Source organism: Felis catus, chromosome D4, assembly GCF_018350175.1.
Source record: "Felis catus isolate Fca126 chromosome D4, F.catus_Fca126_mat1.0, whole genome shotgun sequence".
NCBI lineage: Eukaryota > Metazoa > Chordata > Mammalia > Carnivora > Felidae > Felis > Felis catus.
Window position 1 is genome coordinate 59,956,518 of NC_058380.1, and position 19,484 is coordinate 59,976,001.

At 40.9% G+C, this 19,484-nt stretch overlaps 1 protein-coding gene across 4 annotated transcripts in view; it reads left to right on the forward strand.

Moving 5' to 3' along the window:
* The window catches only part of TDRD7 (tudor domain containing 7), a 77,268-nt gene that overhangs the window by 39,188 nt on the left and 18,596 nt on the right, over positions 1 to 19,484 (forward strand). For 3 of the 4 annotated variants that reach the window (XM_023242473.2, XM_023242472.2, XM_019816214.2), the window contains 5 exons: positions 6,998 to 7,584; positions 11,042 to 11,228; positions 15,560 to 15,671; positions 17,336 to 17,538; positions 19,072 to 19,206. In XM_023242473.2, the coding sequence (XP_023098241.1) occupies positions 6,998 to 7,584; positions 11,042 to 11,228; positions 15,560 to 15,671; positions 17,336 to 17,538; positions 19,072 to 19,206 (1,224 nt within the window). The remainder of the gene's footprint in view (positions 1 to 6,997; positions 7,585 to 11,041; positions 11,229 to 15,559; positions 15,672 to 17,335; positions 17,539 to 19,071; positions 19,207 to 19,484) is intronic. The other variant, XM_045042640.1, reaches the window with a different exon arrangement.

The following is a 19,484-nucleotide window of genomic DNA, read 5'->3' on the forward strand; positions in this document are numbered from 1 at the left end:
CTCTCAAAATAAATAAACATTAAAAAAAAAAAAGTTTGGGCTTTGGAATTCCATGTTTGCCTTGCCATTTCCTGGCTGCATTACTTTCAGCACACAAATCATCCTCTCAGGTCCCGACTCTTCTCTAAAATGTGACTGTTTCATAGCACCTGTGTGGCTCAGTTGGATGTCTGACTTTGGCTCAGGTCATGACTTCATGGTTCATGGGTTTAAGCCCCACGTCTGCTCTGTGTTGACAGCTCAGAGCCCAGAGCCTGCTTTGGATTCTGTGTCTCCCTCTCTCTCTGCCTCTCCCCCACTCACGCCCTGTTTCTGAAAAATGAATAAACCTTAAAAAAATTAAAAAAAAAAAAGTGTGACTATTTGTACCCATTGCATAGGGTTGTTGGAGTAAAGTGAGAGAAACTATAAAAAGCAGTATGCCAGTATGATATCAGACACATAGCAGGTATTTAGGAAAAGGCTGTTTTTGTTTTGTTTTGTTTGAGAGAGAGAGAGAGAGAGAGAGAGAGAGAGAGCGAGCAGGAAGACCGGCAGGGAAAGAGGGAGAGAGAGAATCTTAAGCAGGCTCTGTGCTCAGCATGGAGTCTAATGCGGGACTCCATCCCACTACCCTGGGATCATGACCTAAGCTAAAATCAAGAGTCAGATGCTCAAACAACTGAGCCACCCAGGGGATTCAAAGCTATTATCTTTTGAGGGGCAGCCCAGCTTAAACTAAAGCAGGTTATATATAACCCACTGGTAAACCAGAGACATGCCCAGCAAGCTCTACAGAGGAACTTATCTCAGTGAAGATAGAGGAAAAATTAAAGAAGGAAGAACAAAAGTTTAAATTGAGAGAAGATAAAGAGCAATAGATGACTGAAGTGAAAGGGATCGAAACTCCGAGATGAGGTGAGTTTCTGTTATCTTGAGGGCACAACCTCCACCCCCAAAGGTAATGAGAACATACCTAGAATACCTACTTAGCCTAGAAGGCACAGTGAAAGCCGCCACTGCCGGCCAAGATCATCCCAAAAAGCTGTGCACACATTTAGCCAGGAGAAGATGCCCTTGTCTTCCTGAGAGAAACTGAGCAAGAGCCTGACCTTGAGCCATGCTGAATGAAAAAGACTTGAAGTCTATTCTAATATAGTTGCAGTCAGCATCAGTTAGAAGTCCGTAATAGGAAAAGGGGTGAGAGGTGAGAGAGAGTATGAGCCTTGAAATGTATACAGTCTGTAAAACTACTCATCCAAGGTAGTGGAAAAAGTTTAGTTTCTCTGAGCAGATGGTTTGTAAACAAGGGTTACCCTCTACAAGAAACTTTTTACTTTTACCTTTGATTAAATATCTGTGGAATATTCTACAAATACTTGTACTTTCTTGAACAGAAGCAACTAAAAACTTGTAACTGTTTCTGAATATCTCGGGTTTGGCATCACTAGCATTGGTAAAGCACTACAGAGAGGGTGGCAGATGTAGGTGGTGTGGAACCTTGAGATGTGGGGGTTAGCTCATCTCTGTACTTCTCTGTGTATAATTTATGCCCCACCCACTGCCCTTACAGGCTTCACCTCCCAACCTAGGTTGTCTTCATTGTGGCCCAATGATGCCATTGGGGACCATTTTCTCATCTCTTTCTCGTTGTCTGACTTTTCCAGTACTTCTCAGCTTTAGCAAAAAAAAAAAAGACTGAGCTCTTAAGGAGGTCATTAACCACTCAATCTTTCTTTCTGTGAACTGGCTATTCATAGGGTACTAGCTTCTTGGTCAGTAACTCTTCAATGTTTTCACTGTTGCAAGGTACTCAGGGGTCTTTATTCACTGCTGAAGTTGAGTTTTTAAACTGGTTTTTTTTTGAAGTTCAAAACCTTGCCAATGCTTGGAGAACTGGGAATCAGATCTCCAGGTAAATATGATTTTTTGTACTGGTGGAAATACAACTGTGGCTGGATAAGGCCTATACAACTGTTTTGGAAAACTTTTATTTAATTAGACAATACCAATTCTGTCATAGAATCATAAAGAAAATTCTAATTCTATGAAACACAGTAAGGTTACCTCAGCAGCTTATGCTGTTTAATTAGCAGATGAGACTTCCATAGACTCGAAGGATTTTGGCTTCAGGAATTTAAGTTTAAAGCACAGGTAGAATCAGATAGGAAGAAGTAAAGACCTCTTAGAATTAAGAAGAAGCAAGTTTCTAGACTCATGGGGTAAAGACTTTTATGTGTGTGAACAAATGGGGCTCCTGAAGAAATTGATGTTTGAAAGTCTTGGGCCTTACCTATACCAAACCTACTATGTCTATCCTCAATTTACAAAATCCCAGAGGTGTGTGAGAGAAGTGTCTCACTGCAATTCCAAATGAGGCAGAAATCAAACTAAATATAATGAACTTGTGGGGATAAAGTCTAAGGCATAGCAGGTACCAGAATCTTCTGATGAGTACCAAAGGAGATGGCTTGAACTCTGTGGTGTAGGGAGTTAATCTTTTATGTTACCTACCTGTCTTTCCTGTGGGGTCTGGAGGTGCAGTGGGGGTGAGTAAAGATATGAAGTTCTAGGTCATGCCACCTCCCAGTCATTGAAATGGTAGCTTTTTAAGTGGATATCCAAAGTCCCCTCCCCCCCCCCACCAAAAAATGTAGAGCCACAAAACAAAACATGGAGGAAAAGAGTAGGATTATGATATTGAATCTTCTTCTCCAGAAGGCTTATGACTCCCTCCTCAGATACGTATCTGGATCAGGTAAACTAAAGGTGTAGAGCACCCTTGTAAGAGATAACTGAAATGATGAGCTGCTGATATATCAAACTAAGAATATAATAAAAGCCATATTTCAAGTAGCTGTTGACTTACCTTGGTCATTTGTGAAGGCTAAAGAAAGCTTTCTACTTGGGGGCTGTGACAGGAGATCACATGTCAGTCTGGTCAGATGCACCAGAGCACAGTGAATAATGGACGCCGCACTGTAACCCACGTTATAGCAATTCCTTGTCTTTGGGGAGATTGCCATAAGTTTGGGATACAGTAGTAGGTATCTTTCCTAAGCCTAGTTACCAGAAAATTCAAAAGAGACAAAGACACATTTTGTGGAGGATAGGTAGCGATCACTGTAGAATGCCTGGGAAAAGCAAATTTTCATTCATATGAAAATTTTAAAACAAAGTTGAAGTTGAAAAAAATTACATATAAGTTCAAAAATTACATCTGTGAGAGTTAGGTTTTTTAAGTTGAAATGACATGAATTTCATGATTTTTCCCTTTGAATTCAGTAACCCTTCAGCCAGTCTCTAAAGATTGCTTGGAAAGCATGTGGACCAGACATATTATCCATATCACCAAGCTTATCCATGAATATTTGTCTAATGTATTGAAGGACATCTCATTCAGCCTTGGTTAGTGTCAGGTTCAGTTCCGGAAATCAGGCCTATGTTTAATCTTAGTAAAGGCTGAATTGAATTTAAAGAGGCCAAATTACTGGAGAACAAAGTAGAGTTTAGGCTCATAACCAATCCTCTTGAGACTGAGGAAGAAGCACATTGGAAAATGCCTACAATTCAAGGAACTAGTCATTTGGAGATAGGGGGTGGTTATCTACTTTAAACAATAACCGTAAGATGAAACTGCTTAGGAAAGAAATCTGTCTTCTAGTTCAGGTGGTTATTTGGCTGTTGTTAGAAATTCGGATAAACTTAGGCTTGTTGCTTAAAAATCTACTTTATAGGCTGACTGGAGACGCTTGACTTAAATGTTGTAGACAGAGCCCTGGAAGCTTACTAATTCCAGATGATCTTTTAGCATTATTATGATGCAAAGGTCAGAAAAGAAAGGGAATTTTGTGCCCCTTAAGTGGCTGCAATGTTCATAAACTTCTGTTAAGGTAGTAATTCCTGGTGAGAAGAACTCAGTGTGCTGGCCATGTTCAGAGATCATGTCTAGAGATTTGATAAAGGGCATTGTTAGGTAATTGGTCCTGATCACATCTAAAGCACAGGTGGGAATGGAAGCTTCGGGACTAGAAGTGGAGGAGGCTGTTTTGTTTTGTTTTGTTTAAGGTTTATTTATTTATTTTGAGAGACAGAGGGAGAGGGGCAGAAAGGGAGGGAGGGAGGGAGGGAGGGAGGGAGAGAGAGAGAGAGAGAGAGAGAGAGAGAGAGAGAATGAATCCCAAGCAGGCTCTGCACTGTCAGCATGGAGGCTGATTATGGATTTGAGCTCAGGAACCGTGAGATCATGACCTGAGTCAAAATCGGATGCTCAACCAACTGAGCCACCCTGACACCCCTAGGGGACTGTTGAACAAACATTGAAGTATCTCATATTCCAGTTCACTCACTGGAAAGAAAAGGGTCATAAAGCTGAAGAACCCTTCCTATCCTCTCTTGAGTTAGAAGAAGCCATGTGGACAGTTGGGGCATGGGGCTTGTGAGAGTTGTTATAGATAAATAAGATATTCCACTGAAATTAGTTTCTACCATCCACCTTGGAGAAGGTATTGCAAAAAGTTGAAAAGAGGTCTGTAGGCAAAGAACAAAGATGGGCCCCGAAGCCTCAGCTGGCTTTCAATATGGAGGACTGTCATGTCTAAATCTAAGATTACATTAATTGGGATTCTATATGACAAGTGGATAATTCACATAGAACTCTATTTTATATCTCCATTTGCTCCAAAAGTATGTTTCTCAAACCCTTCTCTGGATACTGTATTCTTGTATCTTATTAAGTGTCTTAAAGCACGGTGAGGATTGCCATTTTAAGATTCCAGATTGACAAACATGAATCTCAGGGCACCTGGGTGGCTCAGTTGGTTGAGTGCTGACTTTAAATTTTTTTTTTTTTAACATTTATTTATTTTTGAGACAGAGAGAGACAGAGCATGAGCGGGGCAGGGTCAGAGAGAGAAGGAGACACAGAATCCAAAACAGACTCCAGGCTCTGAGTGGTCAGCACAGAGCCCGACGCGGGGCTCGAACTCACAGACCGTGAGATCATGACCTGAGCCGAAGTCGGACGCTTAACCGACCGAGCCACCCAGGCACCCCGTTGAGTGCTGACTTTAGCTCAGGTCATGATCTCATGGTTCATGGGTTCAAGCCCCACATTGGGCTCTGTGCTGACAACTCAGAGCCTGGAGCCTGCTTTGGATTCTGTGTCTCCTTCTCTCTCTGACCCTCCCCCGCTCATGCTGTTTCTCTCTGTCTCTCAAAAATAAATAAACGTTACCAAAAATTTTTTTTAACTAAATAAAAAAATTAAAAAAATAAAAACATGAATCTCAAGACCATTGAGAGCAAAATGAGAAATGGTCCAAATATTTATATCCCTAAGGCTTAAAATTAGGGACATAAATTGTAACTGTCCTATAATGCACCGACCAGAGTGTCAAAAGGTGTCAGCAGCAGGAGTCCACCAACGATGATAGGGAATGCCAGCAGGTGCTAAATGCAGACTAAGTTGCCTCTGCTTTTATTGATGCTTGGGGTTTTGGGCATGGACTTTCCCCCCAGTCCTCAAAACTTCAACACACATTTTATACTTGTGTTAATATTCATCCTTCTCAGGTATCACCTAGAATATATAGTCAAGACTAAAAGGTATCTATCTTAATATTCAATTGACTACACCTCTCGACTTTTTAATGCTCTTCTTGGGTAACAAGACAATACCTTCTTTGTGTGTACATATTTATGTTCTTCCTAAGCATTATGTAGAAAATGAGTTAGAGAGGTCAATGTTCTTTACTAACAAGCTACTCAGTGTACTTTAATATTCTATTCTTCTTGGGAGAGGGAGGACTTCTTATAAACTTGTGTTATTACCTTAGTGGTCTGGAATGTTTTTCCAAGGACTCAAATTGCAGCTAAGGAATAACTGAATAGGATCTGACAAAATAGGAACATCTTAGAGGGCTGTCAATGCTAACTTCAGTCTAATCAAAGGTTGAGAAACCTTTTTTTATAAAGGGCGAGGTAGTAAATATTTTAGGTTTTGTGGGCCAACAGCTGTGTCATTGTTACCCATAGTCTGGCACAACCACTCAACTCTGCTACTGAACTGCAGAAGCAAGCCTCCATGATGCATAAGCAAATGGGCATGGCTGTGCTCCAATAAAACCTTATGTACACTGAATTTCATCTAATTTTCACATCACAAAATAATTCTTTCGATTTTTTTCAACCATTTAAAAATACACAAATCATATTAGCTCATAGGCAAGGCAAAAACAGGTGGTAAGATCAGCTTGTACCCTGGTCCAGTAATAGAAAGGCTTACAACTTGGAAAAAGTGGCACTACGCATCAGTTTCTCTTCTCTTTCTTCTCTTATACAAAGAGATGCCATCGAGCCATAACTCTCAGAAATGTTACACAGATAAAATTAGAGATTGGATGATGTACAAGTGCCAGGCATTTTTATCTCTTGTTCTTTGGAGGGGCAACTTTTAGCTAACTTTCTACTTTAGTGTTTGTAAAAACTGTACCTTGTCTCTGGAGAGTCTTTTTCTAAATAACGTAAAGCTAAGGGTTTTCTGAGGATACTACAAGAAGAAGAAAAAAGCTAGCTCTTTAGGTGTGTCTGAAGATGTCCTAACTTTCTTCCCAGTGGTTTATTCCTGACAGTTCTGATACCTTTTCACGGCTTCATCCCACCTTGTATTTAGTCAGTTTGTAAGCTGTTGCTTTGGATTTGACAGAACTAAATGAGATACCTGGCTTATGGGGCAGAAACTCTCATGATTTCATAGGGTTGTTGGAGGCCAGATGCCTCATAAGGGAAATTCGTGCTATTTTACTTCCCTGTTTATTTCTAAAACGTGGCTCATGATGTCATTTGTGGATGAAGGCAAGGGATTAAGTCTTAGTGGTTGAGAAGAATAAAATGTACACTTTTGTTTCTCTCGATTGACTTGAAAACAGTGTCATTCTCATTTAAAATGCATTGATGTGTTTTCAGGTTGTTTACAGCCATTGAAATATCTGTCATTTGCTTTATTTAAAAATTTCAGGTGGAAAAACCTTGCAGTGGTGGTCAAGATTTACTTCTTTATCCAGCTAAGAGAAAGCAGCTTTTGAGAAGTGAACTGGATGGTGAAAAAGTGCCTCCGTCCCCACTACCTGCTCCAAAACACATACCACCATTAAAAGGGTGTCCAGCAGTTATGCCAGGAGACTTTAAAGAGAAAGTTGCGGAGCTTCTGGCGAAATATTCAAGTGGTCTTTGGGCCAGCGCACTCCCCAAAGCATTTGAGGACATGTACAAAATGAAATTCCCTGAGGATGCCTTAAAAAATCTTGCCTCGCTTTCTGATGTATGCACCATAGACTACATTTCTGGAAATCCCCAGAAGGCCATTCTCTATGCTAAACTTCCATTGCCCACTGACAAAATCCCAAAGGATGCAGGGCAATCACATGGCGATTATGATATCAAGTCTATGGTCGAACAAGAATATTTGCAGATAGAAGAAAACATTGCCAAAAGTGCTGATACCTTTGTGGAGAATACAACAGTTCCTCCGTTAATCATTCCGACTGAGGCATCCCCATCTGTATTGGTGGTTGAACTGAGCAACACAAATGAAGTGGTTATCAGGCGAGTTTTATTTTCTAATTCTTTAGGATACTGCTGTACTGTTGTCACTTGGCTATTCTTCCCGTGGATGCTGGAAGTTGAGGAAGAATAGTATATTTTTAGTTCTGTAGAGTTATAATGAAGTATAACCGTAATTCTTGTTTTTACATCTTGTACATTTCTCTCAACTGCCAGAACTGTGTTTGTATCTTTTAGGAGATTAATTCTTATTTCTTCTACATTAATGGTTATATATGTACATTCGTCTCTCCCAGTAGACAGCATCTTGAAATCAAAGCACTTTAAAAAATTAATCTCTGCATATATTCTGAATATTTGGTAGATTTGTTAAATATGCAACTGTTCTCATGAGAAAAGATAACAGTATTAAAATTGGAATGATAATACGGTCTGAATGCAAGAAGAATCTATGTCAAAAGCAAAATGATAACTGTGTATATCAAAAGCAGTGAATGTCTAATCCATAGAATAAGTAAGTCACCCACTAGGTAGGTAATACTATTTAATCTGGGACTGTGTAGCATTTTACAGAAGTCAAAATAGCCAAGCACTGCCTACCTAGTACAATACATAAGATTAGCCCTTGGAGCCAAAGGTACTCTCTGGTTACTTGGTCCTTTTGATATCATCGTTGCCTGGGCGGAAGAACCATTGCCAAAGTGGCTGATGATAGCTGGAATTACAAAAGATGGTTCAGCCCCAGGCACCTGACCTGGACTTTTGGAGAAAATGTAGAATACATAGAAGATATTAAAAGACTATAATTTGTAGTCTCTAACTTGGGATAAAGAATGGAACCAGTGTAGCTGGATCTCTGGAGGCACCAGCCTAGAGTATGGCTGTGGACAGAAAAGGGAAAGGCTGAATCAGAGCAGTGTCCAGGCTTCTTCAACCAAAATGTTGAAATTTGGGCTGTTACTTCTCCAGAGAATCATAGGTAAGAGTCTGAGTGGATAATGAAGTGGAATCAAGTGTCTTGGTATGCTCAAACTAGATTGTACAGAACCTTTAGAGAGGTCTTATTCTGTACAGAGGTAGTAAATGAATAAAGCTTTTATTCTAAGATGCTGTATTGCCTGAAGATGTAAATGGATTGTTGAGGGTTGGGGATTCACTAATAAATTGAAGTAAAGGAAGGATGTTGAGGAGCACATTGCTAACTCCTACCGTTTAGAAGAAATCTAAGTCTGCCTTCCTGGCAGGATCCTTTGGTGTCTGTTACTATTAGCTGTCGGATCTGTTGTCAGAGACCAAGCACCCAGCACTGGGCTCGACATCGACAGATCATATGATTTCTGATGTTCTAACCAAGGGTTGGCAGGAATCTGGATCAGGTCCGGGACTTCAGTAGAAGGGTTCTAATCTATGTCAGGATGATTAGGTCCAGGTCTTCAGATTGTTTAGATCCCCTTTTCCAATATAAATTTGAATCCTGGAGTTAGCATTCTACTTGTTCAGCACAGTTGCTGGCAGCCAGCAAGCATGATGGTAATGTGTGCTGTTAGATCGACCCAAGGTCATTGGCATCCCCCACCCACCAACCCAGAGACTCAGTAGATTCCAACCAGGCTGAGCCCTATTCTATATTCATGTCTTCACCCAGGTAGACAGTAGGCTCTGGAAACTAGGCCTGTGACTCATGAAGGGTCTGAGGAGGGGTTGTGGCACAGACCTCATATCAAGTGTGGGAATCCCTTGTCTTCAGTGTCAAAAATTAACTTTGTGAAACTGTACTTACGGAATACCTGAATTAGCCTACATATCATTCTTTGCCCACTTGTTCAGGTAATTGGGAGACAGTGCAGGACTTCATTCTTCCCACTACCCACCATCACACCAACCGTAATATCACCTCCACCCAAGCCAAGTAGCCATTCTTCTCTGCCAGTTGTCATTGAGAGCGGATTTCATGCTGCTTCTCTCCACCTTCCTCCTCCCTAGCGGGTGCCTGTGCTGAACACACAACCAAGCCACAGGCTGCTGCCCAGGCCTCCGGGCCAGTTAGGCTCCCAGGGCCGTGGCAGCACTAAAAGGAGGACCTGTGAGACTCCAGGTCTGGGAAATGGGCACTCGGCAGAGCTACAGACCTCCTGGGGGACGTCAGAGCTGAGAGGCAGCTGCACCCCAGGCAGCACCTTACCATTTGTAAAGCTCAGTAAACTTAACCAGCAGAGTGTGACAAAGCTTCTTCAGCTGTTTCTGGAGTAAATAAGATGCATGCAATATTTGGTTTTAAAATAGCCATTGCTCAAAAGAGGCATTCTTTTCATTTTGTGTAGGACCTTTTAAAGCTTTTTTAACTCTAGCAACAAATAGATTGAATAGGGTGTCTTCTGTCCTGCCGATAGTTACCAAGAATGCATGAAAACATTTTCAGAGGAGTAGTCTCTTAAAGCTGTATAGGAGCACTTGGGCCCTGGGTAAAAGCGGGACAGTGCAAAGGGCAATGTGCTTGTTGGCATACCCCCCATCTCCCTAGTCAGTGATTCTGGTGCTGTTACGGCATAGCTTCCAGCTAAAAAGGCTTCATCCTGTGGTTGAGACAGCTCCTGTTATAGGAGCTGAACTTGATTTGCTGGGTTTCACATCCTAGAAAGAGGCCTTTGATGGAATTGTCCCTAAGTACTAAAAGGCAAGAACACAAGAGTCTATTTGTGGCACAAAGGGAAATAGTGTGTTTTAATAATCAACTGGGATGAGGTGACTGCAGTTTTAACAGCAGAAAATTGTAGAAGGAGATAGGCCATATCCTGAAAAAGCCTTCTCAGAAAGCATACAATTTAAGAGAGATTTAGCTAGAAGATATCATCTCTTTAAGGGTATCAGAGCTCAATGTTTTGTTGTAATTTGTTTAAACTTGTCCAGTAAGCTGGGGAGATGGGTTGTCACATGGTTGTGTTTAGTGCATTTAAGGCTTTGTTTTTCTCTTGAAATTTCATTGGTTTTCAGGGCTTGAGTCTTGCTCAAACCCAGCCTTAAGGCAAAACCACCAACTGGATTCTCTTCTCAGTAATCCACAAAGATTTCCAGCAGCCTTAGTAAAAAAATCTTAAGCAGACTCTTGCTAATCTGTCCTGCACTCATGTCTCCATTCTCCACCATATTTTCCTCTCTTCCCTTCCCTTGAATCTTTTCTCAGCCTCACCCTCGCCGAAGTTTCCCTGACTGCTTACTGTTACATCCTCCAGCTGTCTGGATTGTTGTCAAGCATTTGATCTGGTGTGTTCGGCCCTGGTGCTGTTTTACATGAGCCCCATAATATTATATTTTCCTTTATCAAGACAGAAATGTTTGCTAAATACGTGTTCTCCTACCCATTGACATAATCCATGTCTGAGACTGGAAAGATGGCAGTAGAAAAGACATGAGAGTGTCATTAGTGAATTCCTGGTGAATTCCTGTCATTTTCCTCCTTCTGGGTTGCTTCATTTGTGGTCTCTTCCTTTAACTAATTCAGGTATGTGGGCAAAGACTATTCTGCTGCTCAGGAATTAATGGAAGATGAGATGAAGGAGTATTACAGTAAGAACCCCAAGATCACACCAGTCCAGACTGTGCATGTTGGGCAGTTACTGGCTGTAAATGCTGAGGAGGATGCTTGGTTACGGGCACAGATCATCTCGATGGATGAAAACAAAATAAAGGCAAGCACTGTTTACTTTGTCAAAGCATTATGAAGAGGCACACATTATTTTTCAAACGTAGGTGTTGCTTCTAATATTGTGTCCTTCCTAACTCCATTTAGTTTTTTCCAGAAGTTGACAAGATAATATCTGTAAAAGATTATCCCTATCAGCTTTTAAGTCCGCGGTAGTCATATGATCTCAGAGTTTGAGTTTAAAAAAAAAAGAAAAAAAAAGTCTTCTCCGTGGCAGTATTCATAACCCATGATATAATCAGGAAAGGGTCTTTATTTCCATTCTCAGGAGAGACATAGTAATTACCGATCAAAGCTCTGTGGGATTCCTATCAAGATCAGCACTTTGGAGTAAGGGAAGCAATACAGACCAGAGGACGTGACATCCCCCCCTCTCCCCTCTTATGCAGCCAGCCGAGGACCCCAAACAGGACTCAGGTTGTGCCCCGAGAGCTGTCTGAGTGTTGCACTCTCTGTCCTCTTGGAGAAGTCAGAGGACTCTTTGGCCTGTCTCTTGCATCAGCAGGCTCCAAGACTTCCAGACTTGGCCATGTTCTTGGCTGTCAACCTCTGCCCCATGGCCTCTTCTTTCCTTCAGTGCAGAGATGGAGAATGAGAACTCTCTTACTCTCAAGGCACGGTTTTGTCTGGGTTTTGCAAGCAGGGAAATATACATCTATTTCTGCAGCCTCTGTTCCATAATTTGAAACCTATTTAATTATGGTGTTGTCAGTCCCTGGCAAATAACCTTTGTGTGTCACTGAGTGCAGATACTGCTCACTGAACCTAGGCTTAGGTCCATCAGATACTCTGCCCTGAAACCCCTGGCACCAAGCACAGGGTCAGGAGGGTCATAAAGGGTACTTGCTGTTTCTTACCCAGATGGTTCAATACAAGAGGCCCTGGCCCTCTATGGAAGCAAGTTCACCCTAACCACCGAGCCACCCTTAGCCACTCACAGAGAAATTTAGAAATTCTTTAACTAAATCTACAAAGATACAGTTTTTAAGCAATTTGGTCTGACTATAAAAATCTGAAAATTGGAACGGTTTGGCAGTTTCTTAGAAAGTTATTACACTTACCATCTGACCCCTAAGTCTTTACACAAGAGAAGTGAAAATATAGGTCCACCAAAAGGCTTGGACACAAGTTTGGAGCAGCTTTATTATTACTAGTCCCAAATGGGAAACAACCCAAATGCTTACCAATAGGTGAATGTAAAAGCAAATTGTAGTATATTCATAGAATGGAATACTAGTCAACAAAAAAAAAGGCATGAACTACTGAAAACAGTCACATGGTTAAAACTCATGAGCTGTAAGTGAGAGCAGTCAGATACAAAAGAGCTATCCTGTCTGATTCCAGATAAGTGATGGCTAAGAACAGCTAAAAATTTATCTATAGAGATAGAAATCAGATCAATGGTTGCCTGTGACAGGAGGTGGAGGGGGCTTAATTGGAAGGGGGTAAGGGGGAATTTTTGAAGTGGTGGATGTGGTCTGTATCTTGATTATCGTGGTCATTGTATGGATATATACATTTATCACAGCTCCTCAAACTGTATACTTTAAATGGGCATTTTTCATTCAATGTAAATTATATGTGGATAAAGTTTGGGGGGAAAAAATCTGGAACACGTTAAGGACCAAGCAGAGAACTAGGCCAGTGGGAAGCACAGTGCGATTAGCGGCTTGGGCCTTAGTCCTGCCTCTGCCTGGGAATAGTCATGTGCCCCTGGTCAAGTCCCTCCATCCCCTTATCTGTATCTCAGATGCCCTTCCCTGCATGAAAACACTCTGATCTTGGGACGCTGTCTTCAACTGGAACCTCCTCTGGGAAAGAAAACCTTTCACACAATCTTAAGATTGGCTGAAGAAGAAGTAAAAACCAAAAGGGCAGTGTCACGAAAGCCAGAAGAAGAAAGTATCCCACCGGGGAGAGATCACCAGCTGTGGCATCGGATTGCTAAGAGCCGTGGCTGGTGTTGGGGGTGAAGGGGGCATCTCAGTATGTTATACGGTCTCATAAGCTCTTAGACTGCAGTCCATGGAACAATTCTGTTCTGAGCTTGTTCCCCTCAACCCCGTGAAGCAGACAGACATGCAGTTCTCCTTTTCTCTGGAGAAACCCCCGCTACTTAGCAAGTCTGTTTCTCTTGAGCTGTGCTGTGCCTGGCAACGAATACAATTCCCTCCTTGCTTTCCACTTGTCAATCTTTGGTGAGTGTGGGAAACAGGAGTATGAAGTCATGCCCTGAAGTGGGTGCTGGGTTGGGCCCAACCCAGACTGGCATCCCAAGGATGTCTGATTATCACTCAGGTGGCGCGGTGAGGTCTACGGCCACTTGATGGTGCCAGAGAACCAGGAACTGACTGGGGCTCCGCTCCAGGCCTGGGCTGCTTGTGCTGATCCCAAGGCATTAGGGAGAGAAACTCCACTCAGCAGCGCAGGGCAGAGTACGGTGTGAGTCAAACTCGCAACCCATGAGCAAGTGTTTTGTACACCGCAGCTGCCATACAAACGCACAGTGTTTGATTCAGAAAGAAAGAAAGGAAAGAGAACAAGCTCCAAACGTTAGGGAAATCCTTTGAAGATTTTGGAGCAGTTATTCTTTAGTCTTTTGATGCTAGGAATACAGACTGAACTTCCCTGGAATGATGATTATGTCCTACTGATATTATGTCCTATTGGTAGACCGTGTTCTCTGCATTCTAGGTCTGGGAAGAGCAGAGTCCAAGTTGTAGGTAGTGATAGCTATTAAAGGAAACAAGTGTTGCCTGACTCCTGAGGCTTATGGGAAAGAAGAACAGGTGCTGCTTTGGGACTGGAGTAAAGGGCCCGGACGCCTAAATGGCTGCGCCACAGATCTCGGCCTACGGGAGCGCTGAATCAAGATAGGGACTCTGGGAGATGATTATCTCCACCATGACATACAGGCCCCACAGACCCACTTATCAGGTGGTCTGGAAGGGTATTTGCAGTCTCTGCATCTCTTCTTTTTTTCATTTGATTCCCTGCTGGGGAGAATTTCTGTTTTGTCTGTTTAGTACCAGAATCTAGGTACTAAGAAGCTGGCCTTTGGGTTTAATTTTTCTACAGAAAGTGAAAGCACCTGGCTCTCTGCTACATGGTATTTCTTATGGTGCCTTTGCTGTGGTTTTTGTTTTGTTTGAATAGCTGTCATCTGTTTTAATTAGAGAAGCATACTAGGTTTTTAATGCTTTCCCTCAGATTATTAGTTATCATTCTATAGTTATCATTCTAAACCACAGCTCATTATCTCTAGTTTTATTTTATGGTTTTAAATTTTTAAAATGCTTTTATTTTTGAGAGAGAGAGAGGGAGGGAAAGAGCACTCACATGAGTTGGGAAGGGGCAGATAAAGAGGGAGACACAGAATCCGAAGCAGGCTCTAGGCTCCAAGCTGTCAGCACAGAGCCTGACTTGGGGCTCAAACCCACAAACGCTGAGATCATGACCTGAGGTCGGACACTTAACTGACTGAGCCACCCAGGCACTCCTAGATTTTATTTTTCTAAAAAAAAAAAAAAAAAAAAAAAAAAAGAAGAAGCTTTTTTTAATACATTTCTTTCCAATAGAAGATGTTATTAATATTCCAGAGATAACACCCAAGCTCTCAGTGATCTGTGCTAATGGTGAGGAAGAGTCGTGCAGGTTTCTGCAAACACAGAGCTCTGTCCAGCAGATTTGGGGCCTTTTGTTGAGCTGGCCGAAGGCCTAACCCAGCTTTGCTCCACTGGGAAGTACCTATTTTTACAGTATAGAATTCCCTGTTATCTAGCCATAACGCCATTGTTGTCATCGACAGAAAGCATCTGGATCTCTCAAAGCGCATAGCTGGGAGTAAGTAGTCACAAGTGCTGTTTTGGGGATTTCAAATCTGATAAATACTCCTCTGTAGGTGACACCCTCTCTAGAAACCAATCCTGCTCCCTAAGGATGCGCATCATTAGTGGAAGTACGGAAATCAAGACAGGAAGGGGCAGGGGCAGTCAGGGCTGTGGATCTGGACAGTTGTGCTGCTGAGAAGCTGGCAGCTACAAGGCATCTGACTGAGTTCAGTCTTACCTCGTTCTTCCTGTTGGCGAAGAGGAGTGAGGCCTGGAGTCTGGGGCCCTTGGCTTCCCTGGTCCCAGCCCTAGCCTTTCCTTTCTGGACTAAGTCAGGGGCACCACCCCTGCCATTTTCCAGGAAGTCTAGTGCCACTGAACATGTTTTTAGGGAATAAATGGAGCCAATCAAATGTGTCGGATGTTTTTTAAGAAGTGAGGATGAAGAATTTTATTTGAGCCTAAATGATGTTTTTCTTATCATTAGGTATGCTATGTTGACTATGGTTTTAGTGAAAATATTGAAAAGAGCAAAGCATACAAATTGAACCCAAAGTTCTGTTCACTCTCATTCCAAGCTACAAAGTGTAAGCTAGCAGGTAAGAGGAACTTTTTTAAAGCTCTCTCCATTTTGATACATTATTACCATTGTACCTTTGGGCGGTTAAATCCTAAAATGACCTAAGTATCTCAAGGTCTTATAGTGAGTTATTTCTTGAAAGGTATAAATAAATTCATGTTTAATGTCTTTACAAGATGTGACCATTATCAATGTGTTATAATGTTTTTATTATACTTTATTATGCGAATGCCTATTGGCCATCTTAAAGGTTTTGTTGTTGTTGTTCAAACTGCCCTAGCAATGCCAGCCAGAGGCCCTGCCTGTATCATGGGATTTGATCAGTTTGAATCCTGTTATTTGACCTGTTGGGAAGTGACTCTCCGCTTCTTCCCCACTGAGGTGGCCTCTGGCTACTGCTTGTTACCACCTAATGCACCTTCATGCACCCAAGCCCAAGCTCATCCTTCTCTGGCACAGTCCACATACCATTGTTCTTTTCTTTCCTCCTCTTGTGTGTGAGAGGGATGCTGTAGGAGTAACCTACAAGCATGGAGGACATGGTGGCCGTGTTAATATGAGGAAAGACACGGGAGTGTGTAAGCATCATGCCAGGAGAGCCTGAGCTAAATTCAGAAAGTGATCACAATTCTTCAATGAAAATTAGCCCTGTGAGAAATACCTCCTTCTCAGCCAGAAAGGGTTTTTATGCCAATGGGGCTGGGTATGGCTCTGTCTGTGAGGTAAATCCCAAGTCGTTTTAGAAGCCTCTTACAAGCCTGTGGGAGTTAGTTTTGAAAAGAATGTATCAGGAGCGTAGGACAAGATTCAGGATGCTGAGATGAGAGATTTGGTGAAAGCTGTGACGTTATGTGTCCGGAAGAGAGAACAAGAAGAGAGAGGTAGCTCACAGGGACTCTGAACTCGTGCTTATGGATTTCAAGGGAAAAATACAGAAATGGACCTCATGACACCATTGGGGAAATGATGAGCTAGTTTTAATTAGTTTAAAAGAATAACTTAGAGTTGTCATGTATATGTTACCTAGAATTACAATTTTCAAAGAATTTAAAGAGTTAAGTAGACCACAGTGAAATTCACTAATACCTATATTATGTTAGGTACAATTTAATCTTTCTTTGATAAATCACAACGTTCTTTGGTATACTCAGAACCATCATGGTGTACTTAAGAAGAAATAAAGAAAGAAAATAATTGTATAAATTTCCAATAAATGCATGTTCCTTTTATATAAAACAATTGTATATTTAATTAGAAAATTTTAAAGATCAAGGGTAAATTTTTAGGAAAAACATTACAAATACATAACTGGCAGATATGACTGACTGATAGCTTCTTGTGTGTATTAGTCTTTTTGTTTTAAATATGTGTCGGTATATAAAGTGAAGTCCGTTTCTGCTAAGGTAGAAATTCTGATAGACCATCAACTTTTCTTTTTGTTGTAAGATTGCCTGCCTTTGTGTAATCATTCAAAAAGGTATTCTCACTACAATATATATATTTTAAAACCTAAGAATGGGTAATGTGAACAAGAGTGTAAAACAAAGCTTCCCTAGAAAATTTATAAGGATTTGGTAGTAGATTCACTGTTACAGTAAGCAGCCCAAACAGTCCCATGCAGTCTATTTATCTTAAAATGATTCTGCTAATTAAGTAGAAATTAAAATAGTCAATATTTTTCAGGGTTGGAGGTTTTAAGTGATGATCCTGATTTAGTGAAGGTGGTTGAATCTCTAACTTGTGGAAAGATCTTTGCCGTGGAAATACTTGACAAAGCAGATATTCCGCTTGTTGTTCTGTACGACACCTCGGGAGAAGATGACGTCAATATTAATGCCACCTGCTTAAAGGCCATCTGCGACAAGTCTCTAGAGGTTCACCTTCAGGTAGCACTGTGACCACTCTAGTTGTCTGTCACACACACTGTAGGGAAGAAAGGTAGCGGAAAAGAATGGTATAAATTTTAGGCTAACAATTGATAGGGACAGGTTGCCTGTGTGTCAAGGGAGAAAAGGGGGGGGGGGGGTCACTGGAAGAGGGGAAAAGAAGGCCAAAACATAAATAGGAATTATTAGGAATTGGGTTTTTGTTTTATTTCCCAGTTTCTAGAGTAAAATTGTATTTTATAAGAAATTATTTTGCAAAGATAATAGGAGCGGATAATACAAAAGAACAGAAAGTTAGATAAGTGAAGATGTTTATTAAATTGCTAGCTTTTGCAGTTTTAAAAGGTAAAAAACATAAATTTTCCACAAAGAGGGAAATCTTTAAATAAATTATAGAACAGCTACTCTAAAGAATAAGATGAGATGTTAAAAATGGTCATTTTATTTTTTTATTATATATTTATTTTTAAAAATATATATTTTTTATATTTATTTTTATTTTATTTATGTTTATTATTAAACATATATGTTTAAGTATTTGTAAATATATATTATATATATAATATATTATATATATATAATTTATTGTCAAGTTAGCTAACATACGGTGTATATATACAGTGTGCTCTTGGTTTTGGGAGTAGATTTCCGTTGTTCATTGCTTACATACAACACCAGTGCTCATCCCAACGAGTGCCCCCTCAATGCCCATCACCCATTTTATTTTATTTATTTATTTTAACTTTATCCATTTTTGAGAGACAGAGTGTGAGTCGGGGAGGGGCAAAGAGAGAGGGAGACACAGAATCCAAAGCAGGCTCCAGGCTCTGAACTGTCAGCACAGAGCCCCATGAGGGGCTTGAACCCATGAACTGTGAGATCATGACCTGAGCCAGTCGAACGCTTAACTGACTGAGCCACCCAGGCACCCCTGCCCGTCACCCATTTTAAATGGTTTCCCATGGCAACATTGGGAAAACATTTGTTTAATAAGTAGAACAACAGTGAATTCTCTTTATATTATGATTTGACTAAAAGTTGGCCAAAATTAAGCCTTTGCTATGATTATAATTTTTAAAAATTACTAACATTCATGCAGCCGATAAACACAGGTAGGAAAGTAGGCTGATAATGGGACTGATTTTGTGAGAGTTTTTTATTTTCATTTATGTTAATGTTGCAAAAAGTATTTTTTATGTAATAATTATTTTTCTAAATTAATAGGTAGAAAATAAACCAAAATGAAAGACACTTAGCCTTTCAGGCAATGAAATGTAGCAATTAATGTTTGCAAAATGTGTACTTTGTCCCTGAAACAATGATATCAGATATTCCTTTTGGAAAGAGAGGTCTCCAAATGAGGTTTTCACATTTAAGTTTCAAATTTCATTCTATCATCCTGTCTATTCTCCTGCTTGCTTAAAAGATGTTAAAATGCAAAGACTTTTAATGCGATTATTTAGGTAGATACCCCTAAAGTAGGTAAGAGCTGTGCTCTAGTCTCAAGCTTCCTTGGTGTGTCCTTTGTTCCAGATTGATGCTATGTACACAAATGTCAGAGTGACTAATATTTGCTCTGATGGCACACTCTACTGCCAGGTGCCTTGTAAAGGTCTGAACAAGCTCAACGACCTTCTGCATAAGATAGAGGACTACTTCCATTGTAAGGTACGGCAGAGCGACATCCACCTCGAAAATTCTCAGTTCCAAACAAGAATGGTCACCAAATGGTATAAGTGTAGTTTTTGAACAATTTGAGGTAGAAGCTGTAGAATGGTAGGTAAGAGTCCTGGACTGCAGAACTTAAAAAACAAAAAACTACTGGTTTCTGCATTACAAAATGAGGATAATAACAGTGTATATATCCATAGGATTGTTGTGAGGAATAGCGGCCAAACTGCTTAGCACAGCGCCTGGCACAGAGTAAGGGCCCAGCGACTGGCAGG